At 52.1% G+C, this 23,530-nt stretch overlaps 5 protein-coding genes across 5 annotated transcripts in view; 4 read left to right on the top strand and 1 right to left on the bottom strand.

The window, feature by feature from the left end:
• Positions 1 to 180: 180 nt before the first annotated feature.
• On the top strand, positions 181 to 2,157 carry STEHIDRAFT_168473 (uncharacterized protein; the record flags this gene model as incomplete). The annotated part of the gene is made up of 4 exons (XM_007304124.1): positions 181 to 333; positions 390 to 465; positions 522 to 658; positions 712 to 2,157. The coding sequence occupies 4 exons, from the start codon at positions 181 to 183 to the stop codon at positions 1,843 to 1,845; spliced, it is 1,500 nt and encodes a 499-aa protein (XP_007304186.1). The 3' UTR covers positions 1,846 to 2,157.
• Positions 2,158 to 2,825: 668 nt separating this feature from the next.
• STEHIDRAFT_139363 (uncharacterized protein) lies at positions 2,826 to 10,173 on the top strand. The gene is made up of 14 exons (XM_007304123.1): positions 2,826 to 2,966; positions 3,043 to 3,139; positions 3,203 to 3,276; positions 3,334 to 3,517; positions 3,580 to 6,167; positions 6,272 to 6,312; positions 6,383 to 6,472; positions 6,540 to 6,773; positions 6,832 to 7,266; positions 7,346 to 7,521; positions 7,583 to 7,831; positions 7,888 to 8,881; positions 8,970 to 9,129; positions 9,204 to 10,173. Exons 1-14 carry the CDS (start codon positions 2,951 to 2,953, stop codon positions 9,872 to 9,874), a joined length of 6,009 nt encoding a protein of 2,002 aa, XP_007304185.1. The 5' UTR covers positions 2,826 to 2,950; the 3' UTR covers positions 9,875 to 10,173.
• Positions 10,174 to 10,271: 98 nt separating this feature from the next.
• On the bottom strand, positions 10,272 to 13,472 carry STEHIDRAFT_147079 (uncharacterized protein). The gene is made up of 6 exons (XM_007304122.1): positions 12,981 to 13,472; positions 12,876 to 12,917; positions 12,277 to 12,318; positions 12,156 to 12,218; positions 12,003 to 12,070; positions 10,272 to 11,882 (listed from the first exon to the last, which is right to left on the bottom strand). The coding sequence occupies exons 1-6, from the start codon at positions 13,404 to 13,406 to the stop codon at positions 10,406 to 10,408; spliced, it is 2,118 nt and encodes a 705-aa protein (XP_007304184.1). The 5' UTR covers positions 13,407 to 13,472; the 3' UTR covers positions 10,272 to 10,405.
• A 585-nt stretch (positions 13,473 to 14,057) lies between these two features.
• Positions 14,058 to 16,975, top strand: STEHIDRAFT_121417 (argininosuccinate synthetase). Its single transcript, XM_007304121.1, has 9 exons — positions 14,058 to 14,165; positions 14,270 to 14,349; positions 14,412 to 14,471; positions 14,526 to 14,591; positions 15,262 to 15,344; positions 15,612 to 15,721; positions 15,811 to 16,466; positions 16,554 to 16,654; positions 16,746 to 16,975. The coding sequence occupies exons 1-9, from the start codon at positions 14,117 to 14,119 to the stop codon at positions 16,816 to 16,818; spliced, it is 1,278 nt and encodes a 425-aa protein (XP_007304183.1). The 5' UTR covers positions 14,058 to 14,116; the 3' UTR covers positions 16,819 to 16,975.
• A 4,869-nt stretch (positions 16,976 to 21,844) lies between these two features.
• The window catches only part of STEHIDRAFT_168469 (subtilisin-like protein), a 4,373-nt gene continuing 2,687 nt past the window's right edge, over positions 21,845 to 23,530 (top strand). Inside the window, exons 1-4 of the mRNA XM_007304120.1 lie at positions 21,845 to 22,118; positions 22,176 to 22,860; positions 22,928 to 23,119; positions 23,179 to 23,359. Of these exons, the coding sequence (XP_007304182.1) occupies positions 21,880 to 22,118; positions 22,176 to 22,860; positions 22,928 to 23,119; positions 23,179 to 23,359 (1,297 nt within the window). The 5' untranslated portion in view covers positions 21,845 to 21,879. The remainder of the gene's footprint in view (positions 22,119 to 22,175; positions 22,861 to 22,927; positions 23,120 to 23,178; positions 23,360 to 23,530) is intronic.

Raw genomic sequence — 23,530 nt, 5'->3', positions numbered from 1 at the left:
GCCCTGTCACTGGCACTGGGCTGGACCGGAATTTGCCGGTTTCGCGGTTCGAAAGCTTTGACACCGGCTTGGCTTGACTTTGAACTCGCATCAATTGAACCACGACCACGACCTTCGTCTCGTTAGGTTTATTCTGCTCTCCTGCCTACAATTGCTCACGAAACACTTTTTCTTCTCAAAATGTCCTACCCATCGCGTCCACGCTCTGCTTCTCGCGCCTCGACGATACCAAAGGGGATTGAACCATGGTGCTTGTTGACATCGGAAACTCAACCTGCCGCAGGCCTCTTCCAAACAGCACTGATTGATCCGTTCTCGTCTGACAAGAATCTGGTGAGTCCATGGCCCTCTGTTATCACGAAATACTGATATATGATACTTCCTCACAGCAATACCGACTCGCTCATGTATGGGGGCAAAGAGGATTGGACCTGTGTCTCGATAGACCATCAAATGTGTTCCACCGTGCGTGGATGCTTCCATTTTATGATAATATTTAATCATAACAGTATTCCACACAGTGCGCTTAGACATGGTTTCAGCTTTCGAAAGTGGCTCATGGGCCATCCTCCCGAGCATCGAACTTCTAAGGCAAATTCTTGACGATGTTAAAGCTCATAGGTCGCTTCCTTATTCTAAGCGGCCCAACTGGCGCGAGGTAGTTTTTTCTCTACTATGATTACGCACGCTATCTCATTGTCGTCTTCACAGGTTCACCCTCGTGCTGTTCGCGACTACCAGTTCATCCCGCTACGATGCCTGACAGAGCCAATCTCTTTCGTGCGTCGCCATCATCCACATGTCGCGAATTATGTCGAACACCTTTCTCCATACGACACCGTCCCTCTTCTACGTTGTCACGTGCATCCTTACCCCGCCATCGTGAATGCGATGATGAAGTTCCTCCAGTTCCCTCTCCACGAGCTCCCAGATCGCTATCAAGAGGCAATAGAACTTACACGGAAAATCTGGGATTGTTGGATGTCAGAAAGGGTCCCTGGCCCACCTCTGAACTCTGGCCACCGGCGTGCTGCTGCACGAGGAATACCTGTTTCGAACCCAGCTGCACCTCCTTTTTCTTGGTCTCCGCCGTCAACGTCAATGCCCCCCTCAACCTCAGTCTCCCCGGACTCTCGGGCCGCGCATATCTGCAGTCGCCCGAAATACTGCTCCGACGACGTCTTCGGCCGATGCTATAACAAACCCAGACGTGATCCGCCTGTTCCAGTCTCTCAGATGCACCTGCCTCATCACCGTGTGTTGACGGAACCAGAGACCGCGATGACGACTGTGTCTTGTTCGCGTAGTCGCGTCGGAGCACCTCCTCCAGGAGGGGCCCATTGGTGGCCGGATGAGCACCTCACTCCCTCCTGCGTAGAGTCCGTAACTTCTGGTATCGTTTACGAACGCGACAACGAGCAGGTCTTCCTTCGCTACGATGTCATGGACTCGAGCTTCGAAGGTACTGAGTTTTCGTACGTTCCACTCGACAATTCCCTTTATCAACCTCAGCTACAAGCCCTCCCGGCGCCTGCACGCAGAGGCAAAAACCCCGTCCCTGAGCCTTCGTACTTGCATTTCCTGAATGGCTGTGGGAATCGTCGCGACGTCCGAGCATGGACTCGGAAGCAAAGACGCTACCAGCCTGTTGCCGACAAGGCGGATGCTTCCTTGAGGAAGTACAGATCCGAACCCTCTCGCGCCGTACCTTCTTCCTCTCCGTGGACGTGGCAGCCGGGCAGTCTCCCCGTCTGGCCGAAATGGGCCGTAAAAAAGCGAGCGGAGGAGGTCGCGAAGATGTTCAATGACCAGTCGCCACTGTTGTGGGAGCGGACATCGGGCTGAGGCTACCCTGCTCGCATTGGTCCCTACCTTCACCACGATTGCAGACCCTGCTCTCTACCGCTTTGTGATCACATGCGCTCGTAGAATACCTCTCTCGAACCCTCCTGCTGTCGGTCCTTGCTGCCCTCCGACACTTCCCTCATCGGAGCATACCTTTGACTGTGGAGCCCACTCCCATGTCCGACCTGGGTCTGTCTGACATCCTGCCTGACTCAGGGCTAGAGATTGCTGCAGCAACCGCCTCTGGTCTACGTCGTCTCATCTGCTCACGTACTCAGTCCATCGTCCTCACCCCAATGCCTCTTCCTCGCGCTCTACATATCCCAAAACGAAACTTCTTCCCAAGACGGACATCACCTCGTGCATCAAGTTGCTCTTATGCGATATCGAGCAACGTTGGTCGTGGCTTTCTCTACAATCCTACTTGCAAACCCATATTGGTGCCGAGAAATAAACGGAGTCCGCGTCGATCATGAAGGTTATCAAACCCTTCGACACTAGCCCTAGTCTACGGTGCCACTCGCTGTACAGTGGGAGCCTGACACTGCTCCTGTATGTACTTTCACTGCTGCATTTCTCCTTTCTCTTTCCTCCTCGTTATTTGCTATCCGTTGTAATTTACTTCTTCTCTCAGTTTTCCCTGCCATGTATCGCCGCCGTCATGTACTGGACTTCGTGTCCTTCTTCCCTATTCCTGTATTTTCAACGGCTTTATCTCTATCTGTTCCAACTTCTTCATAGGAACACGGATTTCTTGTTTATCTGTGTGTTATCTCAATGATTCTCTGTATTGACGTGGTTTAAAAGAAACGTCCGTTTGCAGACCGTGACTCAACGGAGGCATGTGTCTCTCCGAGGCGGTGCAGATTAAATTACGTAATGATGCATGACGAGGTTAGTGTTTCCACTCTGGGTCTTGTCGGACAAATATCCTACGAGAAACGCATCGACGGCAGCGAAGTGTAACTGCCCGCATCTCCTTCGTCCCCAACTACCACAAGCTCTTCTTCATTCGAGACCTTCTACTGCCTGTTATTCCTTGATTGTGAGCTGAAGCCGACTTATTGATTTAACGTCGCCAATATTGGAGGGCCGGGAGTGCGCCATGCTTGAGGAGCAAGGTACGCGCCTCCTTGGGATAGATGGAACCTCATTCTGAAAGTGTGCAGACCTCTCACTGACGCGATTTTTTGACAGACACTTGTAGGATATGCAGTGCTCCAGCCGAGCCTGGACAGCCGCTCTTTCATCCATGTAAATGTTCTGGGACCATTCGGTACATCCACCAAGACTGGTACGTGCTCCCGCCACTGCTATTCCAGCGCCAGACCTGTTCTGATACTTGTGTCTGGTTTAGCTTGACAACATGGCTTGAGCATAGCAAGAAGAAGACGTGTGACGTCTGCAAGCATCAGTACTCTTTCAGCAAAGGTGCGTCCTCATCATCCTCCATCACGGCATCTCTTACTCATCCTAGTGGCCCAATAGTGTATGCCCAGGACATGCCCACACATCTCCCCGTCATCCTCCTTTTCCGCCAATTTGCACAACAAGCCGTTCACGCGGTCATATTCTGTTTGCGCGCGGTTCTCGTCGCATTTGTCTGGCTTGCGGTCTTGCCCTGGTTCACGGTTTGGACATGGCGAATATACTTCGCAATGGGAAGCTCCACGTATGACTCCTTTGACATTCATCTTACATATGTCTCTTGTTCTCATATCTACTTTATCCTAGTGCATGGTGGATCTCTGCTCGTCCTCGGCCGGACCAACCCCAAAACAGAAGCAACGTAATGACCACCGCCCTCCTCCGCCTCTTCTCCTTCAATGGCACCATCTCATCCACCACTAACTCGACATACTTGCTCCCCGACTACGCCTCCTCCACCGACTCTTCTCCAGTCAACAACGACCATACCCCGTCCATCATGGAAACCATCACATCCGACAACTTCCTCCGCGTCATCTCTAAAGATATCTTCACTGGTCAAATTATCGCAACCGTTGTCGTCCTTGTCTTCATTTCCGTGTTCCTACTGAGAGAATGGATTTCGCAGAATGCGAGACCGGGGGTGTTTGAGGATGTGGAGCCGCCTGTAGAGGTGGTAGAAGGTGTGGAAGAAGGCGAAGGAGACGGCGAAGTTGAACTGGAGGGTGAAGTCGAAGGCGAACTTGAGGGCGAGGGCGGTGTTGATGGTGAAGTGGAGGGCGAAGCACAGGTCGAACAGGACCAGGACGTAGTGCAGGAGCTTGAGCTTGAGCTTGAGCTGGACCAGGACCAGGACCAGGACCAGGAGACGGAGACGGAGACGGAGCAAATAAAGGAGCAATCTGGCCCCCTAGTGAGATTCGAGCCGGATGTAGATCTCGACGCGGTAATCGAATTCATGCGAGCAGCACCTATCGTACCTCGTCACCCCGACCGACCCATGCGAGGACTTCCCTTTCGCCAACGGACGCATGAAGATCCTAATCCTGATCCTTCGACATCTACCGCAGCCCCGACAGGGTCAGCGAATGGTCCCGACCCATTGAAGTCTCGTTATCGTCAGGGTTCCAAAGCGTCCAAGCATTCTAATGCGGAGGCCTTCACGGCAGCTATGAATGAGTGGATTGAACAGAACAAGGAGATCAGGAGGGCCAAGAAGGCTAGGGAGACCGATCCTACGGTACCGTTCACGGACCACGAACGTGTTGGTGACTATTTGGCAGCGAAGTATCCGGTGATGACCTTGAAGACCAATCCTGAGGTAAGGGCGGCTTATGACGACGAGACTGCGGCCATGGAGCGCATGACGATGGAGGAGAAACTAGAGCATATCTCGGCTTGGACTAACTATCAAGAAAGCTCGTCGAAGTATAGGGAGCCGACTCTGCCATCCACGTCTACAGCTGCCTCCCCTTCAACCTCAGCTTCGAGCGACTTCTTCGCCACCCCACCCAACGGCGCTGCGGCAGCTCGAAACGCATTGCCAACTTCTCCATTACCTTACCCCCTCATTGCCTCCACCCCCTCCTCTTCATCGTCAACTTTAGCATTACCGCAACAACTTCAGAACCAAACACCGTCGTCTTCATCTCCACTGGTCACATCACCTCCTGTCCTCCCCTCCGCCTTCTCTCTGTCAAGATCAAGCTCATCACCCGAACTCACATCGTCTTCATTCTTCTCTACGCCTTCATCTTCTTCGCCCACGCCTAGTTCGTCATCACCACAACAATCTCAGGCACCCCAACCCGTACCCAATGGCGCAAGCGCTCTCAACCCCACTCCCAAACCAACGGAATCCCAACCTCTCCCACTTCCTCCAAGACCCACAGGAATGACTATCCCCGTCCCTCGCCGTCCTCCCATGCCATACGCGACGCTCCCGACTCCAACGACCCCACCCATCGGACCCGGTGTGATGCGAGTTCCAGCGATTGGGGCTGCCGGTAACGATAATACGCCATTGGGATCACCATCGCTCGCTACATATCGACCGCCGGAAGAGTTCAAGGATGATGATGTGGAGGAGGGATCTGCGTTGTCGTCGGCGTCTAGATCTGGACCGGGGTATTTTGACGGTGTTGAGGATGCTGAGGGGCAGGGTGTGGATAAGGGCAAAGGGAAAGCAAAAGACATAGGGGAGGAGAAAGACAAGGGGAAGGGGAAAGATAGGGCGGAGGAGGGAGATGAAGAAGGAGAAGAGATGCGGAGAGAACACGCGAGGTATTTCAGAGAGGTGGAGGCGCAGGGGGAGGGTGAGAAGCGGGGGAATGGGGAGAGTACGTGGGTTTGGTCAGATGAAGGGTTTACGCGAAATTCGGGTTTTGTCCCTGGTGTCAGGCTAGAGGACGTCATGGTTGAGGATGGTGGTCCAGTGCGTACCGCAGGGACAGCACGAAACCACAGAGGAGGAGACGAAGGCCCACCTCCTCTAATCTTCGTACCATCCGATTCAGAAGAGGACGATGAAGGGGACGAAGAAGATGGGGCTGTGAGGGGCTTAGAGCCTATTGCGGATGCCCCCGTCTTTTGGGCCCGGCCTCAAGGAGGGCAGCTCGTGCCCATTAGGGATAGAGGAGAAATCATCGGGGTTGGGGAGAGGAGGCCGTTCGCTCCCGCCAGGGAGAGGGCAGCTTTCGTGCCTGGGGGTAGGTTGCATCAGCTTGGTGCTGGGATTCCTCCGGGTGGGGATGCGAGGTTAGGGAATGCGGGGTTCGCGCCGATACTGCCAGCGGAGATACCGGAGGCAGTGGGGGAGGGAGAGCAGGGTGTGCAGCCGGAGTTTATGGATGATGAGTTTGCGGGGGAGGATGATATGGAGGGAGCGTTTGAGGGTGAGTTTTTTTTCCCTCTCGTCAGGTTTGGCGGAATCTTGGGTGGATGGGTTGGGAGAGAAAGGGGGTAGGATGGATGCTGATTTGTCGCGGATTAATCTTAGCTATTGGGATGAGGGGTCCTTTGCATGCTGTGGCTCAAAACGTGAGTTTGGTTTTTACGAGTATGTTTACGACGGAGCTTGTCATCTCACTTGCACTTTCCTTATCGGCAGGCTGCACTTATGGTCTTCGTCCTGGATACTGCCATCGGTCTTGGAGTCTGGGTCCCATACACTCTTGGAAAATCTGCTGCGCTGCTTGTTGTGAGTTCATTCACTTTGTCTCTTCATCGAACCGGATAGCGATTGACCCTCTATATGGACGCTCTAGCTCGACCCAAAGCGCGCACTCCATATTCTCCATTGGCCCATCCGCATCATGCGCATCATCACGGATCCTATCACGGATTCTGTCCTCTACATCCTCAACAAGCTCTTCTTCCCGATCATCTTCCGCGCGGTTCGTTATGTGCTTTATTCCGTTATCTGGTCCATTATTACATTAGTGAACGCTGCGGCGGGGCCCGAGCCTGTAGACAAACTCACGGAATACGTTGGAGCTGTCGTACGTTCCATTTCTCTTCCTCATTGCACGTAAACTGATGTTTTTGGGTCGCTACTAGCACGAGAGGGTCGTAAATCAACCTTGGGACCAGCCTCTTACTATCTGGCAAGCATTCTCCAACTCGACAGCCCGGGTCGACATCGACACATCCGCCAAAATTCACACCTCCTCGATCATCGAACATATCCTTGAATCCGACCATCCTGCCGTCCGCTTCGCTGAACCCTATCTCGCCCTCCTTGGTCAAAAAGTCAGGATTAAATCCGAGGAATTAACAGAGGCGTCGGTCGAGTATTTCGAGGAGTTCAAAGAGACCTGGACGAAGTACGCGCTCGGAGACGGAAATGCGGAGAAGATCTTCGCTGTTTGTCTTGGGTATACAGTCGTCGCGTTGGCGTTGGCGATCTATTTGAATGTGTTGACGGTGGGGAGTGTGAGGAACGCTGGAAGGGCGGTTAGGAGTGCGGTCAGGCAGCAATTACTCGTTGTGAAGGTTCGTTTCGACCATCCGCTTCTTTCAAGTTCAGACGCAGTTTTTATCCCGTGGCTTACCTTTTGGTTGTTGTTTGCAGGTCGCCGTGTTCATTATTATCGAGCTGGTCATCTTCCCGCTGGGATGTGGTATCAACCTCGACTTGTGCTCGATTTGGCTCTTCCCAGAGGCTACGCTCCAGTCGCGTCTGGTGTTTTTCCAGTATGCGCCGTTGACGGCGACGTTCTATCATTGGGTTTTAGGGACAATGTTCATGTGGGTTCCTTTGTCACTTATTATCTTTACGATGTTGTTCTGACAGAAAATATCGTGTTAGGTATCAATTCGCGATTCTCCTGGCTGGATGCCGCACCATCATGCGTCCGGGCGCGATGTGGTTCATCAAGGACCCCTCGGACCAGAACTTCCATCCTATTCGCGACATACTCGAACGTCCTGCGTGGGTGCAGTTGAAGAAACTGTCGGCGAGTGCGTTGATGTATGGGTTGGTAGTTGCGGGTGGCGTCGGTTCAGTGGGAGCTCTGTTCTGGGCTGCTGGTATACTGCCGCTGCGTTGGAGACCTCGGTATGTTATCTCAATCATGTCTATCGCGGCGAAGGCTCATGCTTTACAAACAATAGGGAGCCATTATCCGAGGTCCCGATCGACCTCATCCTTCTACAGACGATTCTGCCTTACACCATGAAGTACTTCCGCCCGAAGAAGTTCATCCGTCGGCATTCTATCAACATCTGGAAATTCCTCTGTGCTGAGCTCCGTCTGAGCTCTTACATGTTCGGCGAACGTCATCCAGAGGAGGAGTTCACGCCCAAGCAGTGGCGCTCCTTCTCTTGGCGCGATGCTGGCATCAAGCTCGCAGATGACGAACAACCCCTCGACGGAACCTACCGCCGCGTCCCTGCCACAGATAATGTCGCCATTGCCCGCGATATGAGGGTTACCGCGCAGGTTAATATGAACGGCGATGCCATCGACGAAGAAGCTCAACGACAAATCGACGCTCAAAATGCAGAGGCCATCAAGCAGAAGAGAGTCCCCAAGGACGACTACACCGTAGTCTACATCCCGCCACACTTTCCCTATCGCGTCATAGGCTTCATACTCGCCCTCTGGACCGTCGGCTCGTTCTTCATCGCCGGCACCGTTGCCATGCCTATCAGCCTCGGCCGCCAAATATTCCGTGCATTGGTCGATAAGGAGGTGCACGATGGATACTCTTTCATCCTTGGATTTTATGGACTTTGGGCGAGTCTTTATGTCGGTCAGATCATCGACCGTATGGAACGAAGACGTCAAAGGTGGACTACCTCTACGTCTGGCAGTCCCGTCACGGTCAACCGTGCAGCTTGGCCGCTTTATGTCGTCAAACGGAGTCTCGTATGGGCGGCGAAGACGAGCTACATGGTGGCGGTCCTCGGCGTCGTGGTTCCGGTGTTGGTGGCGATGGTCGTTGAGGTGTATGTCGTGCTCCCGATCAGGTTCATCTTGGAACCAGAGCTAGTGCCGAGGGTGAAGGTGGTGCAGATGTGGGCGTTGGGGATATTGTATGTCAAGATCGGATTAAGGGCGCAGAGAAGGCAGCCGGCGAATAGGTTAACGACGGGGTTGAGGGAGGTGAGTATCAAATCCCCTAGTTTAGGCTCACCGTCCTTGTGTCCACCTGAAAATTATACTAACAATGCGTCGACGTTGCGTTGCATAGATCCGACAGCATGGATGGATGGACCCTCATCCCCTGCGTGCTACGAGGGATGTCATCGTTCCCGTTTTGTCGGGCCTGATTGGCATGCTCGTCATTCCTCCCGTAACGCTTTACCTCGTTCAACTTGCCTTCAAGTTCACCTTGGACGATAGGTTCATACGTGCGTTTTCTTTCTCTTCGCCGTCTTTTGACAATACCGAACTCATCTTTGTCTCCGATCTATGGCATATACAGTCCTTCACGTGTATCCAAGCATTTTCACAGCTGTCGGTGTCTCCCAAATGATCTGGTTCCTTGGCGGTTTCCTCAAGACCTGGTCACAATCGATCCGGGACAAAGAATTCCTCGTGGAGTTACAATTGAAGAACTACGAAGCAAAGAAGAAGGTGTCCAGCGCGAAGGAGCGGGAGCTGTATATCTTAACGAGGCAAGCCAAAATCAGGGCGCAGAGGGCGGCTGCGGCTGCGGCTGCGAACGGTTTGATAAGGCCAGAGAGAGGGGTCGGGATCGCGGATGCGGTCGTTATTCAGCCAGGTAATGGGGCTGGAGATGGGAAGGATCCGCAGAGGAGGATGGGGAGGATGAGGGCTCATACGATTACGTCGACTGTCACCGCGGGCGCTGGTTCAAGTACAAGTCCTGCTGCTAGTCCGAGTACAGAGGTCCCGAATGCGGTTGTAGATCCAGACAGAGCAGCGGAAGACGCGGTAGAAGGTGAAGGCGCAGGCGGGATTGCGATCGAGGAAGAGAGGGAGGCCCCGCCAATGGGGATGAGTCCAGATGTGGGGACGATAGAGGTGAATGTGGCGAAAGAGGTGGAGGTTGTGATCGAGGAGCATCCGATGGAAGAGTTCGGTGGCGAGGAGTATGACGATGTCTTGGACCCAGTTTGGAACACCACTTAAAACAGTAGTGTCAATTACTTTTGTTCGCTTCGTTGCGTCTGGTACAGCTGTTAAGCTCGAGGATTCGGAACATGTTTTGACCTCCATTTTATCCTATTCTTGCTCTTTCTTGCATAGTCGAACTATTCTTGTCAATCGTACGTACGTGTCTGCCCAATTCACTCCTCAGTTCCCGCATATGTTTTGGTCATCTTCGTCCTTACTTTCTGATATCTATTTCCCTACATCTGTTTGTGGTAATCTTCGCATTCTATACGCACACAACACAACTCATTACTGGTATAATATACACGCATTCGCATCGTGCCTCGTCTCAGACTGTCAAGACAACATCCCTCGAGAGTAAGTTAGTGATCCTGCATGCTCCTTGTGGACCGCCTCGTACCATTCACACCCTCGGTCTTGTATTCTTGAGTGGCTCGAACCCAATACATACAAGGAATACACAAGACGAAGTACACAATATACAGATATCTCCGTCTAGGCATAGAAGGAATATGATATATACCTGCCTTATTCAAGACATCTTCTTTACTGATCCATGTCCTCCTGATCTTGCCCATAATCCGCCTCCGAATCACTCGACTCATACTCGACCTCTCTATCCGCCCTAATCAGCCTCACAACCCTCTCCGTCACCGGCCCCATTCCTCCTCCCTCCGATAACCGTCCACCGAACGCTCCTCCTCTCCTCCCACCACGTCTCCCAAGCGAAGCTGTATGAAGCGGCGGCGTCGGCGGATTCGGTATCGGTTCCCTCCTCCACCTCTCGGGTCTCCCCTCATACATCTCCTCCCAGATCCGCCTGAAAAACCTCTCCGCACCGCTTCCCTCTCCATCTCCACCTTCACTTTCATTCTCTCGTAACCTCAGGTTCCAACCAAGCCAGATTTCGACTCCGAATTCTCGCATCACGATACCTTCTTCATGAGTGTATCTCCATCGGCCGGGATATAGACGCAACATCTCGTTCGTTACGCCACGGGATAAGAGTTGAATTTGTTGGGTGAGGTGGGGCGAGTGTGGGTGGGCATGAGAATGTGGGAGCTGGGAGGTTATGAGAGTGGACGAAGGGTGGTGGAGCGGGGGTTCCCAACTTGGTGAGATCCAAGGACCGGGGTAATCTTCATCTGAAGAATTCGAATATATAGACGAATCGTCGTCGGAATCGTCGTCGTCTTGATTTTGTCCTTCTCCATCGTCCATTTCGGACCCGGTGTGCTCGTGCTCGTCGGAACCGACGGCGGCAGCGCCCTCTGAACCAGAGACATAAACTGAAGCCCCATCCTCCTCGTCACTTTCGCCCTGATCTGCACTGGCATTGGCATTTTCGTTCGCATTTCCGTTGAGGTTACCTCTACCTCTGCCAGCACGCGAGGCCAACCATTCGAACACCGTCACCCTCCTCCCAGTCCCGCTTTCGTCCATATTCGCACCATCCGTCATTTCCGCCCCGTCATCGTCATCATCGTCCTCCTCATCGTCGTCTTCTGCCATTCCCGTCCCCATCGCGCGTTCATCATCCTCAGAAGTCACCATTTCCATATCATTCTCATCCTCTTCGATATCAGACCCATCTTCGTCGTCGTCTTCATCATCCTCATCATCATCATCTCCACTCTCTTCTTCACTAGAGTACGGCTCCTCAAATATGCCCTCCCACGGATCCTCACCCTCCATCTCGGGCGGCGGACTGCTACCTCTCACCACATTCGCAACCGCACCCGCACCCGCACCAGCACTTGCCGCAGCCCTCGCCGCCGCCTGTGCCTCTTTCGCTGTCTTCGCCTTCTTGATGACCTCCACCAGTCCTCTGACCACAAAACTCCTCACGGGCCTCTCTTTGACCCTGGCTCTGCAACACGGACAGGTCTTACGGCGTTGGGTGAGGGGGAGGGGTTCGTCGGTTTCGGAGTCTATTTCCATTTGGTCGGAGGGGTCGATTGGGGCGGCGCGGAACCAGTCTTGGAGACAGTGCAGGCAGAGGATATGACCGCAGGGGGAAAGGCTAGGGGAACGGAGAGCGAGATAAAATTCGGTGTTAGCACAAGAGTATGAGATGTGAGGATTGAGAGATGGTTAAGAGAAAGGACGAAAGAGTGGGTGGGAAGGAGGAAACAGCACGTACGAGTATGGCTTGGAGAGCGTGTCGATGCAGATTTGACATTGGAGAGCTCCTTCGACGTTCGATATAGTCTAAGCATGGGAAACCAGTTCATCAGTTCATTTCCCAACCAAACCGAAGAAGTTGGTGACGAAGAGACGAAGAAAGAAAGCTCACCTCGTCGGCTTGGCGTGACTCTTTCTTGAGCTTTTCAATGAGCGCAGTTTGGTCTTTATTCGTCTGCAAAATTACGAGGATTTAGCTAGATAGGCGAGTATGGTTCGTATTTATAACTGACCTTTGCGGCTACGCTCAGCTCTCTTCTGAGTTCTTGTATGATCTGCGAGATGGACGATAAGTCAGTTACATGTAACTCAGCGTCACGATACGTTATAAAAGTTTTCGAGGGCAGAAAAGCAGTGAATCTCGCCATAGTAATCTCTTGTTTCATAGAGATGGTTCAAAATGCTCTGTGAGCCAGCTGAATGAAGCTCAGTCGTGCAGGTCGAAACCGTGGCTTTCTCGAGTGGCTCAAGAATGTTTTTGATTAGCTGGAGATCCTGGGCCGAATTAGCCAGACACCAAGTAGTTGATCTGTAGTGCGCCACCGCTGCTGCCTCAAACTTCGTGATGTCGCCACCGGTATGATCAAGACATCTTGGCTTCCTGGCAATGCAAGGATTGATTTACGAGACGACGCGACAGAGCGGTCATATTGTATGGGTTAACGAGAGCGTCTTTTGAACGTATGACATAGGGCGGGCAACACTGGGCAACGTGTAAACACATCGGACAGATGGCACAAGACCCGAAATTGATACACAGGACGCAGAGGTGGGTGCACAACGAAAACAGAGTGGAAAATGTGGGAGTGAAGACTTGAGAAGGAAAGCGCACCTTTGATTGTTCATTCGCAGCCCTTGCGTTACTCGCAGCTTGCTAAACCATTCAAAGATACGATCAGCACCGCTGCGACAAGAAAATGGACATGAGAGTACGCACCCTCCTCAGGCTCTCCATCTCCTTCTTCAGCTTCTTCAACTCTGAATTGACACCGACGACACCATTCGATGAAGTCATGCCATCATAGACCGACTCCGTGCCCGTTGCCGTGCCCGCACCGTTCTCCTCCTCCTCATTCATCGTGAACCAGTCAGGATCTGCCATCCCGTCGTTGCCACCTCCGTTCGCATTCACGCCATTCTGAGAAACCTTCGCCTGCGCGAAGGATCGTGACGACTTATCCTTCTTCCTCAAGTGAACGCCCCTCGAGCCAATGGGCGTACTGGGACCAGCGCCGTTCGAAGGATTGAGACTGAAGTCTGGCAAGGGTTTCTTATGCCTCAGACGAGGTGGGGCAGCGGGCGTAGGCGTCGCCATGGTTGAATCATCAGCGCCGAAGCCGAGGAAACCTGTACTTGGCTGCATGCCGAACCCACGTGGACCTGAGCTAGGACCTGCGATAGCGTTCGCGTTCGAATATGAAGATGGGGGATGGTGTTTCTTCTTTTTGTGGATGATATGGCTGTTCGATGGTGTGGGTTGGGTTTGGGACTGAGATGGATGAGATGGGAGCGTGTCGTCGTCTATTGAGCCGAAAGAGAGGGCCATTGCGTCCCGCCGGTTGGCGATGGGTGAGCGGGATTTACGATGTTTGGCACTGGTGCCAGTAGAACGATCGAGTATTGCCGCAGAATTTATGTCTCGTTCCTTGCCTTTGTCGCGGTTTCGGCGAGGCTGGCGGTCCATGACAACAAAGGACGGGTATTATGTATGGGAGCCTGCGTCTGTGAGTATTATTGATCAGTTTATTGTCTTGAACACGCTTTCCATGAGTTGTGACAGTATATCTCGCACATCGAGAACACCCATCAAAAAACGCACCAATTATTTGCGTCGTGGAGGTCGTCGTCGAGAGCAGGCGAGAACACAAACAGAGCCGCGCAACTTGTTCGGACCAGCTCCGGCCGAACCCAGCAATCATTCGCACGGTGCAATTATGCGGCTCACCGTCCGTTTTGGGTAATCCTCTATGTGAAACTGAATTTTGACTCGTTCGCCGCTGCCTTGCCTGCTTGCTTCCTGCGTCCATCATCCCCTCCTATCCTTTCCTTCACCTCTTCATCTAACTGCTCAACATGCCTGAGTCTAAGGGCCGCGTCTTGCTTGCTTACTCTGGAGGTCTTGGTGAGTCTTGCGATTTGGCTGTGGATGTCGACTTGCTGCTTTAGTTTTCTTGTTGAGAGCGGGATGCTAATGCACAAACTGAATGCGTGTGTGCGGGATTATAGATACTTCTTGTATCCTTGCCTGGTTGATTGAGGAAGGATATGAGGTCTATGCCTTCATGGCTGATGTCGGCCAGGAGGAGGTTCGTTTCGTATTCCTACAAGGCTACCCTTCCGAGCATTCATTCATCGGCATGGCCTATAGGACTTTGTGGCTGCTGAGAAAAAAGCTCTCCTCGTTGGCGCGAAGAAATTCTTCCTCGAGGTATGCTCAAAATGCAGTATTCGATTTAGGACTAAATACTGATGAATATTATAGGATCTCAGGCGTGAGTTCATCACCGAGCTCATCTACCCCGCTATTCAGGCCAACGCTATTTACGAGGTATGTGCCTCTTCATCCTACTTCTTTTTCTCTTGCTCCCGGTTCTGCTATGTATTGTCCATGTCACACAATACGGCAGATTGCTTTGGCCGTAATACTCTCACTGCAGAGTGCATGACAGGGGTTCTTCACCAATGTCTTTGATAGGAGGTCCCTTGTCTACGGCATCGAACTCTCTGATGCGAGGCGAACCTGTTACTCCTCGTGAGACATGACCTTCCATCCGTCCTCATCGCAAGTCTAAGATGTCACCCGACTGGCGTCAGGCTGTCATGCCATGTCGCCACTTACGACTTACGTCCTCAAACATCGGCTTCCCCAGGCAGTTGTTCATGTGGACTGGTCTCTATATTTCGCATGACCTCCCTTTCGTCTATACCATCAGATGGAAGCGTCGATCACGCTCTGCCTTGCTTTCGTTTTTGTTGTGGCGTAAAATCTCGTCACACGCGCAAGCAGAAAAACCCTGGCAGAGCTCGGGCTTTATGTTGTCTTCACCACCAGGATAGCATTGGGTTGGCTTCGCTATGAATTACCGGCTTTCAGGTTTTCACTACAATTCAGCCTTAATGCCATAACACTTCGTCAAAGGGCCCTTCTCCTGCATTCTCACGTCTCTCGTTTTCGAACTTCGATTTACCGTTACTGACTCTTCGGATCAATTTTGCAGAACGTTTACCTTCTTGGAACTTCTCTTGCTCGTCCCGTTATTGCCCGTGGTATGATTGCCGTGGCCGACCGTGAAGGTTGCGAGTGAGTCACCTTTTCAAATCTTGTCCTCTCTTCTCTATTTCTTCTCCTGTTTCGTTCTGCATATCCCTCTTCTTCCTGTCGGTCGAGAAAAAAGCTTTTCGCAAGGGTGGGGCGCGTATATCGCATGTTACTTTCGTGTGGCGCAACTCCCGACGCCACCCACCCTTCCCAAAACCCTCACGAATATACTCACACCCTACACGGCCCCGATTCTTTAAACCATTACTCGGCGCAGAGTAAACTGACCCATTTTCATCATCCATCCAGCTTCGTCTCGCACGGTTGCACTGGTAAGGGTAACGACCAAGTCCGGTTCGAGCTCGCCTTCTACGGCCTCAAGCCCGACATCAAAGTCGTTGCCCCATGGCGTCTTCCCGGTACGTTCATACTCTTTCTTCTTCTAAATCAGGTCGCACGTTCTCCCTTAAGACCTGGACACTGACATACATCTGCTCTTGCAATACAGAATTCTACAACCGCTTCCCCGGCCGTCAAGCCCTCCTCACCTACGCTGCCCAACACTCCATCCCCGTCCAGCAAACCGCCGCCAAGCCCTGGTCAACGGACGAAAACCTCTTCCATATCTCCTACGAAGCCGGCATCCTCGAAGACCCCGACACCACCCCTCCCGCCGATATGTGGAAGTTGACCACCTCCATCGCCGACGCGCCCTCCACTCCCGAACGCATCTCCATCGCCTTCAAGGCCGGCTTGCCCACGAAGCTCTCCGTCGAGGGCGGAAAGGAGTATACTGACTCTGTCGAGATCTTCCTCGCGCTCAATGCGCTGGGAAGGAAACACGGGATCGGACGTATCGATATCGTCGAGAACAGGTTCATCGGTGTTAAGTCCCGTGGATGCTACGAATCGCCGGGTGCTACCATCCTTCGTGCCGCGCATGTCGATCTCGAGGGATTGACGCTCGACAGGAATGTTAGGGCGCTGAGGGATCAGTTCGTCACAGTCGAGTTGAGCAGGATCTTGTATAATGGGCATTTCTTCACGCCGGAGAGGGAGTTCGTGGTTAGTGCGATTCCAGCCAGTCAGAGGACTGTGAATGGGGTTGTTAGGCTGGCTTTGGTCAAGGGTAATGTGGTCATTGAGGGGAGGTCGTCGGATGAGGTACGCGTTCCCCTCCATTACTTCTTCCTCTGGGGTTGCTCGTTATGTGGTGCTGACTTCCATTCGCTTCCGTGTCGTGCTTTGTAGGGTCTCTACGATGAGAAGCAATCTTCGATGGATGAGATGGGTGGCTTCGAGCCCACCGACACTACTGGCTTCATCGCCATTGAGTCCATCAGGATCAAAAAGTGCGTTCTCTCTCCCTGCTCATTGTCACCTTGCATCCTCTGGCTCGTTCTTTTCGAACTTTACTCATGTCTCGTTTGCATCGATGTCTAGGTGGGCCCAAGCCAATGCTCGCAAGGGCCTGACTGGTGTCGAGCCCAAAGACGTCTACGGCGCTCGTGTTTAAGTTTTGCCTGCGCACGTCGAAGTTGCTTCCATCGGCGCACACCCTGCGTCAAAAAATATTTGGAATTTTGATGTAACAACTTAAATATATTCTAGGATCCACGCTTGTTGTTTGTAAAGCATAGAACGTTGCGAATCAATGTTGAATTTTGGAGATCAAGATGCGAGTTTGTTGTGGTTTGCTCTTACAACCGCGTATGGCACGCAATGCTGTCACGGATCTTCCAATGCGCTGCTTCTCGAGGCTATGTGGTCGGTTCGGTAGGTTGAGTCTTACGAGTCCTCGGGCAGAGGTAGAGTCTATCCAGAATTAGCCAGATTCGCGTAGAACAGTCAAGGATAAGCTCGGGCTTCGATCTTCTTGCTTGGTGAACGCTTCGACCGTTGGCTGACATGTCTCCATGGTGTGACCTTGATCCCGCATCGGGTTGTGCAGTATGTTCGCCGAAGAGTATTCAAGCTCGGGGATCTATATAGCTTGCTTGGTGAGCTTCTTTGAGCGCTCGGGCGCTTGTCAGTGCTGGATCGTCTGTTTCTTGTAAAGTTATAAGCACGCCAACGCGCCGGTGTATGTCTTACATATTCTATAGTTCAACTTATTGCCCGTCGCCGTCGTCCATTTACGTGTCTATCCGATGTTCTTATAATCTCCGTTACCTCTCCGTTATTCGTCTGCCTTGCTGAACCCTGCCGGTCGATTATCATTAGCTGCTATGAACCATATTTGGACGGATCCTATGAGCTATGGCCGGGCATCCAAATGCGTCAACAATGTTCGCAGACACTTTGTGTCATGATCAATGATACGCTATGATACATGTTTCAGATCGACAAAATCGTTACGCAGGACAAAATTGTTACGGAGGGAGATCCATCATCCCAGTGGCAGAATCAAGAACGGAGACGGTGCTGGACGGGGATTGGGTTTGGATGTGTGCATCTTCAGTTAGTTGGATCTTGTACCTACACGGGGTGACTATGGCCGGTGTGCCACATTAATATTGGCGGGGTCAACTACAATGAGACATGGATGGGAAGTTCGTACGTCGCACTTGTGCTTCAGGTCCATATTCTGTCATGTCAGTATGCATGGAGCAAGTCCTTGGCAGTAATCTGCGGGAGTATGAGCCCGATCATCGTGCACAACATGCGTACGATGTCCCTCAAATCCACAGTGCGTCTGGTCCAGAACTTCGCAGCTCGACGGCCGTTGCGAACATGCGACGCAACTGCAGTAAACCTGTCAGTAACTTAACTTGAAACAACCTTCGGTCATCCAGCTCATGGACCTGCTCCATCGGCCCACTGTACCATGCGCATCACGGTGGTCCTTGGGGATGGAAGATCTTCGACGTCCTCTGTTCCGGACCCTGGGCTTTGGGACACATGGTCCGGGATGAGCAGAATTAGGCTCAGCAACACCTGGGAGTTGAGCTTGTCTCATTGCCGGAACCACGAGTCATGGGCTAAATCGAAGGTCGCGTGCGGAGGAGCACTGGCTTCACTGTCTGCGACAGTGAACGGCCAAGGGTGGTCATTCCGTAAGCGTGCGTCACTGAAGGTGGAACAAAGAGTTCATACAACGCAAAGCACAGAACTTGGTGAAAAAAAGAAACGCACCTGTGTGTTATGATTCTGCACCCGGCCTGTGTGAGGTTCCACTGGTGTCCGCGGCATTTCTGAGTATACATGGAGAAATTAACGGCAATAAGACCATGGAGTTGCGTTCTCCTTCAATAGAGGTGACCGGCGACACGACTAGCAAGACGTAAGTCTGATTTATGTTTAGAGAACAACGTCCTTAATCCTTGGAGCTCTCCCCTCTACGGAGCACATTTAAGCTCCGTGAAGGCAATGACACGACGCACATGGCCCCTGGACAATGGACCAAAGCAGCTACGGAGTAAAAGTTATAGATAATCCTGCCCATCGGCCCTCAAACGCAGCGCGGTCCATGAGATGTCCAGGAACAGCATCTCTAGTTGATGGTGACGCTATATCCGATCAGCTCTACCCGCAATCTCCTTTTGCAGTCGCGTGACCGAAAGGCAGTCCTATGGGCGCAAAGACACACTGCGAATCATCAGTACTCGTTGTATTGAAGCAAGATCGCCTAAAAAGGGGGCTTACTGTACATCCGAGGTCGACGGACATTGTCCAACTTGGTGTCATACAGAAGGAGATACTTACTGAAAACCATGCCGACGTGGTCCACACCGTGTACCAAATTGTCACATAATAATGACGGTATGGACCATCTAACCCGAGGAGAACCCGTCGAGAGATCGATGACATACATCTAGAGCTCGTGAGATTTTTGACCACCTATTTCCTCTGGCTCCAGAAAATATCACGTCTACGCAACTACGGGAAGGGTGTCAGTGAGGTCACAGTCCCGGTCCTGCGCAGCGGCGTCTCCGAGTTTGAGCAGAGAATATTATAGGTCTCAGCGTCATACTGTGAGCTATGTTAGATAATACACATGCAGAGGCAGAAAAAACACTTCGAAGAGGTCACTGCCACACACAACTCAGTAGCAAGGTGAAAAATCTCCTTGAAGGGTGTTTCGAGAGTGCTCTGAGCCGTCGACCTGAACTCATGAAGCCAGCGTCACGGTTACCACTAACAATGCACCGAATTGCGGTCAGTTTTCAGCCATGTCCACAGGACCTACAGCTAGTGGATACGTTTCAGCAGGAGATGAATCCATAAGAGAGTAACGTAGGAGGGCGACCCACCTTCTTACTAGCCCGAATGGAGGTCGCGCAACGCTATGCGTCAGCCTCCATGATACGCCGGCCAACGATGTGGTGTGTCGTCACTAATCATGAGTATTCGGTGATATAGGCTCCAAGTAGTCAAAGCCTGCGTTTTTGGGAGTTACTCGTCGTACTGATCGATTACTCCTGCTGCATGAAACGTTACGCGGTCATCAAGATGCATGGAACGCTTTGACAAAACACTCACACGTTCTTAGTCAACGCCGTAGTTCATAACGACAATGTCACCGCAGATAATACCCTTTTTCGTTGGCCTGTGTTAGAGAAGCACCGTTGCGTCACCTTTCACTAGACCAGTAGGAGAGGGGGAGGGGGCGACCTACCATTTCCAGCGCCACGTTGAGTTAGAGTGGCGTTCATTCTACCGACTGAAGGGAAGGCCTCCTATTCTTTAGCTTCAAATCAACGAGATAAGCTTTAGATACGTACAAAGCAGGTGCGTGTACAATGAAGAAAGGGACATTAAACGCGTGCAATTGATACATATGTTCAGAGTGCTTGAGATGCACTGCTTTTACGATATGTGGCGCAGAGATGGCGGCAGATTCCTTTTTGATGAACATGGAAGGCCTGTATGAAGAGTGTAACACACTTATTTCCGTGGACAACATGAAAAACAGAAGAGTTGTGGTGGCGTACCAAGTATGGGTAAAGCTCGACGTCTATCTAATCGCATATTTTAGACGGTGGATGACTTCTTTCTGATGATATTCTCTGAGTCGTGACCGGCGATAGTCGATGGAAGCGCTTGGGGCAGAAGCAGCCTGTACCTTCACACCGATTCCTCCAAATACTTAGGTCTGGCATATCCGACGGTCCCTGGACGGTGTGTCAGTTGGGTTCTGCCATCTCGTTCCATGGTGCGAACATACATGTCCTTAGACCGTGCGGACATGCGACAGTCACCGTGAGGGCACGCGGCTTCAGGGACCGCTGAGCTATCATCTCATCAAGACAGGGGTTTAAGCATTGATCATGACCATTCATAGGTACAAAGGTGATCTAGTAGCGTACTGAGCACCCGATGCTATGTGAGACAGAATATCGCCGTCGAATAATCCACCTGGCGTGAAACAGTCAGCGACATTCATCTGCTCTAGTATCTGCTCTGTTCCAGAAAGAGTTCAGGAGACAGAGCATGGCGTACAGACTCCTTAATTTGTATTGAGGGCCTCTCTTGGCCGACATGTTGCCAGGGACTCAAGTACTACCGTTGGTAGCCTGGGCAGAACCGCCAAAGATGCCAGTTCTCGTCGGACCGATCAAGGATACTCACAGGCGGCTGTAAACTGGGAGTAGCGTTGAGATAAGGGCAGACAAGATGGCATGTAGGGCGTCGAGAAGAAGTTGGTGGGCAAAAAACTAACTTACAACCGATCAGAATTGTGGGGATCGTTTAAATAAATCCACAAAAGACCGCTGCAAGTCAACAAATGGGTGTCCAAGTCAACGTCAGTATTGAAAACTACTTATGGTGACGACTCGGAGTCGGTGAAACGGTGGCATTTTGCTCACATTGATTTTGAAGAGCTATGACAGTACACATGTAAGTCCTTTTCTGATAAAGCGAGTGGCGCGAATATATATATCTTGGCCCTTTGATAATTCATCTTGAGCAATGAAGCATCGCGTCGGTCATGGCAGCGACGAGGAGGTGCCATTCAACTTGGACGCGGTGATTGACTTTGCTCACTGACACGAGCCGTACCGGCCCGCACAGCGCCACGTGGTAAGTTACCGGAGCCCCCAAGCGCCTTGACAAGCGCCCATCTGAGCAAACACTCACTTTCGTTCTTTCCTTCTACGACAACTTCCGTGCACACCGTTCAGGCTAAGTTCATGCTCATCGATCCCGTCCCTCGATTTTATTCTCTGCGAGCAGCATGCTCATAAGGCAGCGCATGTTATTGCTGGGGAAAAACTTCCCCTGATGATCTCTTCAACCTGCTTATCGTCTGCTTATTTCAGTCTGGTGAGAAGTGCCTCACGCACTGTGACAATTGTTACCATACTGGCGCTCTCAGCGAAGCCTATGGTTTCTCCTATCAGTCACCATCGCGCACGGAACTTGGGCGAGCATTCTTTAGAAGGATCTGTAGCACGCTGTTGTTCGGATGTAGAGCTGGAATAAGAGTCGCCTTGGCTTTTGTTGGCCGGTTCAGCTTCGTGGCTGCGAAGAGAAGCACGCCCGATCATGTGGGCTGCATAACAGTATAAAAGCAACCCGTCGACTACCCGTCAACTCTTGGACAACGCGCTCGGTTGAGGTCAAGCAGCTCGTGATGTTGCGTCTCTTATTGTCTGCCTTGGCTGTGGCGCCTTTCGTTCTCGCTTCACCCCATGCTTCTCGCTGGAATGATTTCAAGGTCAAACACGCTTGGGTTGGTGTTCCAACTGATTGGGTCCTTCATGATGAGCCCGCCTTGGATGCGACCATCGACCTGAGGCTGGCGATGAAACCCGAGGACGATACTGCTATCATCGATGCTTTGTACGAAGTAAGCGATCCATCGCACCCTCGGTGAGCAAGTCCCTGTACAACAATGACAAAAGCGAACTAATCCCCGTCCACTGTAAGGTACGGCGCGCACCTGTCTAAGGCGGAGGTCGCTGCGTTAGTAGCTCCTCATCAGAATACCGTCGACGAAATCAGCGCCTGGTTGGACCATCACGGAATTCCCGCGAGTTCCGTTTCCCCAGCCTTGAATGGCGACTGGCTCAGTCTCACTGCTGTACCCGTCGAGAAAGCTAATGCTATGCTCGGTACCAAGTATGGACTCTACCGTCATGTCGGAACGAACGAGACCGTCTTGCGTTGCACGGAATATTCTCTTCCAGAAACTCTTCATGATCACATCAAGGTCGTCGCTCCGACCACCTATTTCGGAACGACCCGCGCCATGCGCGCCACATCATTCCTTCAACCGAACGCCGCCACCCTCGACGACGGAGACAATGCCCTCCAAGCTGAGATTGCCGCTCTTCAGACTACTGGAAATCTCACGTCGCTCGCGACCGTGCCCAGCTCTTGCGGATCCACCATCACTCCTTCTTGCTTGAGGGCTCTCTACAGCACGAGCGCCTACACTCCCGCTGCCACCAGCAAGAACATCCTCGGTATCGCTGGTTATCTGGAGGAGTTCGCCAACACCGCAGATTTGAAGACCTTCCTGACCAAATTCCGGTCAGATGCCACCAGTGCGACGTTTACGACTGTCGAAGTCAACGGCGGTCAAAACAACCAGAACGATCCTGGAGTAGAGGTACGTATTTTTGTGCGGAATAGTGCATCTGCATAGCCAACTTACTGACGTCGCCTTTACCACTTAGGCTAATCTGGATATCCAATACGCTGAGGGAATCTCTTTCCCGACGCCCAATATCTACTATAGCACCGGTGGCTCTCCTCCCTTCATAGCCGACCAGAACACGCCCACGAACACGAACGAGCCCTATCTCGACTGGCTTGATTTCATCCTGGCCCAATCCACTATTCCGCAGACCATTAGCACTTCCTATGGCGTAGGTCATTTTTGTACTTCATGAAGCCTACGTGTCAATGACTTTGATACCTCTCCTAGGACGACGAGCAGACCGTCCCCCTCGACTACGCCACAGAGGTTTGCAACTTGTTTGCTCAACTCGGCGCCCAGGGCACGTCGATCCTTTTCAGCTCCGGCGACTCAGGCGTTGGGCCAGGATCTTGCCAATCCAACAACGGTTCACGCGCCGAGGCGTTCATACCCAACTTCCCGGCGTCTTGTGCGTATTGCTAATCATCAACTTTATCGCCTCCCCAAGTTCATTCTTCTAAATCTCTTATGTCTGCCTAAAGGCCCCTTCGTCACTTCTGTGGGTGGAACGACTAGGGTGAACCCCGAGGTCGCGGCGAGTTTGTCGAGTGGCGGGTTCTCCAACTATTTCGCGAGACCT

The sequence above is a fragment of the Stereum hirsutum genome (assembly GCF_000264905.1).
Source record: "Stereum hirsutum FP-91666 SS1 unplaced genomic scaffold STEHIscaffold_7, whole genome shotgun sequence".
In the NCBI taxonomy this organism is placed as follows: domain Eukaryota; kingdom Fungi; phylum Basidiomycota; class Agaricomycetes; order Russulales; family Stereaceae; genus Stereum; species Stereum hirsutum.
The sequence above is the reverse complement of the archived record's forward strand: the minus strand, read 5'-3'. Positions and strand labels throughout refer to the sequence as shown.

Coding starts and splice junctions, on each gene's coding strand:
- STEHIDRAFT_139363 (XM_007304123.1), top strand. Junction 6,473..6,539: donor AATCTGCTGCGCTGCTTGTT/GTGAGTTCATTC, acceptor TGGACGCTCTAG/CTCGACCCAAAGCGCGCACT. Junction 8,882..8,969: donor TAACGACGGGGTTGAGGGAG/GTGAGTATCAAA, acceptor TGCGTTGCATAG/ATCCGACAGCATGGATGGAT.
- STEHIDRAFT_147079 (XM_007304122.1), bottom strand. CDS start 13,406: ATGCAGCCAAGTACAGGTTTCCTCGGCTTCGGCGCTGATGATTCAACC. Junction 12,071..12,155: donor AGTCACGCCAAGCCGACGAG/GTGAGCTTTCTT, acceptor TCCCATGCTTAG/ACTATATCGAACGTCGAAGG. Junction 11,883..12,002: donor ACGCTCTCCAAGCCATACTC/GTACGTGCTGTT, acceptor CCGTTCCCCTAG/CCTTTCCCCCTGCGGTCATA.
- STEHIDRAFT_121417 (XM_007304121.1), top strand. CDS start 14,117: ATGCCTGAGTCTAAGGGCCGCGTCTTGCTTGCTTACTCTGGAGGTCTT. Junction 14,472..14,525: donor CGAAGAAATTCTTCCTCGAG/GTATGCTCAAAA, acceptor TGAATATTATAG/GATCTCAGGCGTGAGTTCAT. Junction 16,467..16,553: donor AGGGGAGGTCGTCGGATGAG/GTACGCGTTCCC, acceptor CGTGCTTTGTAG/GGTCTCTACGATGAGAAGCA.